Below are 2166 nucleotides of genomic sequence, written 5' to 3' on the forward strand. Positions count from 1 at the left end.
GGCAGAGCGAGCGGGCACCGTGCCCTGCATGCCCCGGGCACCGAGCCCCGGCTGTGCCACCCGCACCCCGAGCAGGACACGGGGCTCCCGGGGAGCCCCAGCACCCCCTGACCTGCCCCACATCCTCAGCGGGGCAGCAGCCTCAGGCAAAACGCACGAATACAGACCCCGCAGGGAACTCGGAGTGTGCAAAAGTCTCTGTGGCTCAGCACCGCCAAAAGGCCCCGCAGCAATTCCTTATTGTCACGATCTAAGCAAAGACAGATCTTTTTATTGAGAGCAGGAGAGGAATGGGCAATGCGGGATCACAGAACCGGCTGGGGACGGAAGGGCCTGGCGGACGGTCACCACCGGACTGCGTCCGGGAACGCGGGCCGGGCTCGGCCGTCCGGGGGCTCCTTCGCACCGAGCGCGGCAGCTGCCCCGCTTATGTCCCCTCCGTGCCGAGCGCTCCCGGTGCCGCACGCTCCCCGTGCCGGCAGTGTTTGATGTCCCCTCCGTGCCGGACTCTGTCCCGGCGCCGGCAGTGCGCGATGTTCCCCCCGTGCCGCACGCTCCCGGTGCCGGCAGCGCTCCCCGCACGGCACACCCGTAACTCCGGGCTTTCCCGGTGTCGCTGCCCAGCGTCCCCGGGAGGAGCCGCTCTGCTGTCCCGTGCCAGGGCGCGGGTCACGGGCACCCAGGACAGGGCGGGTGCAGGCGGGCGGTGCCTCCCCCGCTGCCCCGTTCTCGTCCCGGTCCCGCGTGCCGGGCTCCCGGACTGACTCGCCACGTCCCTCGGAGCCCCCGGCATCGCCCGGAGCCCCGAGACTCCGGACCCCCCGCATCCCCCGGACCCTCCGCATCCCCCGGACCCTCCGCATCCCTCGGGGCCCCCCGAGTCTCCCCCCGGAGCCCCGTGCGCACGGCGCCCCCTAGCGGCCGCCGGGTCCGCCTCCAGGATCGTTCATTGGCTCCGTGCCCCCGTGACGTCACGAGGCGGGACATTCCCTATGTGGTTGCGGGGGGCGCGCACCTCCGGCTGCGGGCGGTGATTGGCGCACGCGGTTCCGAGCGCTGATTGGATGCTGCTCCTCCCCTTCCCTTACGGCGTGAGAGGAACTTCCGGTTCCCTCCCCGCGTCGCGCCTCACGTGACCCCAGGCGCGAGGGGCGCGGGCCAATCGCGGCGCGCCCGGCTCCCCCCATTCAAAGCCGGCGGGCGCGACGGCCAATGGCGACGCGGGCTCGGCCCCGCGCGCGCTGACGGGCGGGCGGGACGGCCAATGGGACGCGGCGGGGCCCGCGCGGGGCGGGACGGGTGCGCGCGACGGTGGCGGCCATGGCGGAGCGGGGCGGCGGCGGCGACGGGGAGGCGGCGGCAGCGGCGGGCGAGCGTTTCGGCACCGACCTCCGGTACGGCTGGGCCAGGCCGGGCCGGGCCTGATCTGCTCTGCCGCGCGGGGGCGGGTGCGGCGGGGCGGGCCGGCGGGGGCTCTCCCGCCTCCATTCCCGGCCCCGCGTGCGGCGGGACGGGCCCTGTTCCCGCTCGCCGGGCCGGGGCCGCTCCCGGGCGGGGGCTGGCGGGGCCCGCGGAGCGCGGACACACCGTGTCTGGCGTGGCCCTCCGTCTGATAACCTTGGGTTCTCTCGGGTCTGTTCCTCATGCGCCCGTGGTACCGCAGTGCGCTCAGGGCCGGGTGAAGCTGCCCCGGGCCCCGGGGGCGCCGCTCCGAAGCCGCTCTGCCCACTCCTGAGGGCCGAGGGCTCCGAGAGCCCGCGCGAGAGCCAGGCCCCGCCTGCGGGGACACCCGAGTCCCGCCGCCCCTGGCAGAGCCGGTCCCGCCGGGCCCCGCCGGCTGCCGCGGCTCGGGACGGGCCGGCAGCAGGAGCCGGGGCCCCGGCCGTGCTCGGGCGCTGCGGCCCATAAGGAAGGATGCGCTTGCCAGTGGCTGCGTGCCCCATCCTGCTCTGGGTGTCCATTAACATGGGGGAAATGCAGTGAGGACTGATAACCCTGAGTGGTGTAGCAGAAGCGCATCTCGAGCTAGTTGCACACTTGCTTTACCCACTAACAGCGGCATGCTGTGCTCTGCTGCTGGTGCCGCCCGGCTATCCCGGGCTGTCCCAGCGGATTGTCCCCCGGCAGCAGCAGCAGTGACCGTGTTCCCGTGCCTCTCTCCCCAGG

General features: G+C 74.0%; 1 protein-coding gene across 1 annotated transcript; it reads right to left on the minus strand.

The window, feature by feature from the left end:
• Positions 1-1084: 1084 nt before the first annotated feature.
• Positions 1085-1943, minus strand: LOC134425005 (uncharacterized). The gene is made up of 2 exons (XM_063169213.1): positions 1390-1943; positions 1085-1241 (listed from the first exon to the last, which is right to left on the minus strand). The coding sequence occupies exons 1-2, from the start codon at positions 1941-1943 to the stop codon at positions 1085-1087; spliced, it is 711 nt and encodes a 236-aa protein (XP_063025283.1).
• Between the last annotated feature and the right edge of the window lie 223 nt (positions 1944-2166).

Source organism: Melospiza melodia, chromosome 14 (assembly GCF_035770615.1).
Source record: "Melospiza melodia melodia isolate bMelMel2 chromosome 14, bMelMel2.pri, whole genome shotgun sequence".
Lineage (NCBI taxonomy): Eukaryota > Metazoa > Chordata > Aves > Passeriformes > Passerellidae > Melospiza > Melospiza melodia.

Coding starts and splice junctions, on each gene's coding strand:
- LOC134425005 (XM_063169213.1), bottom strand. CDS start 1,943: ATGGGGCACGCAGCCACTGGCAAGCGCATCCTTCCTTATGGGCCGCAG. Junction 1,242..1,389: donor CTGGCCCAGCCGTACCGGAG/GTCGGTGCCGAA, acceptor CCCGCCCGTCAG/CGCGCGCGGGGCCGAGCCCG.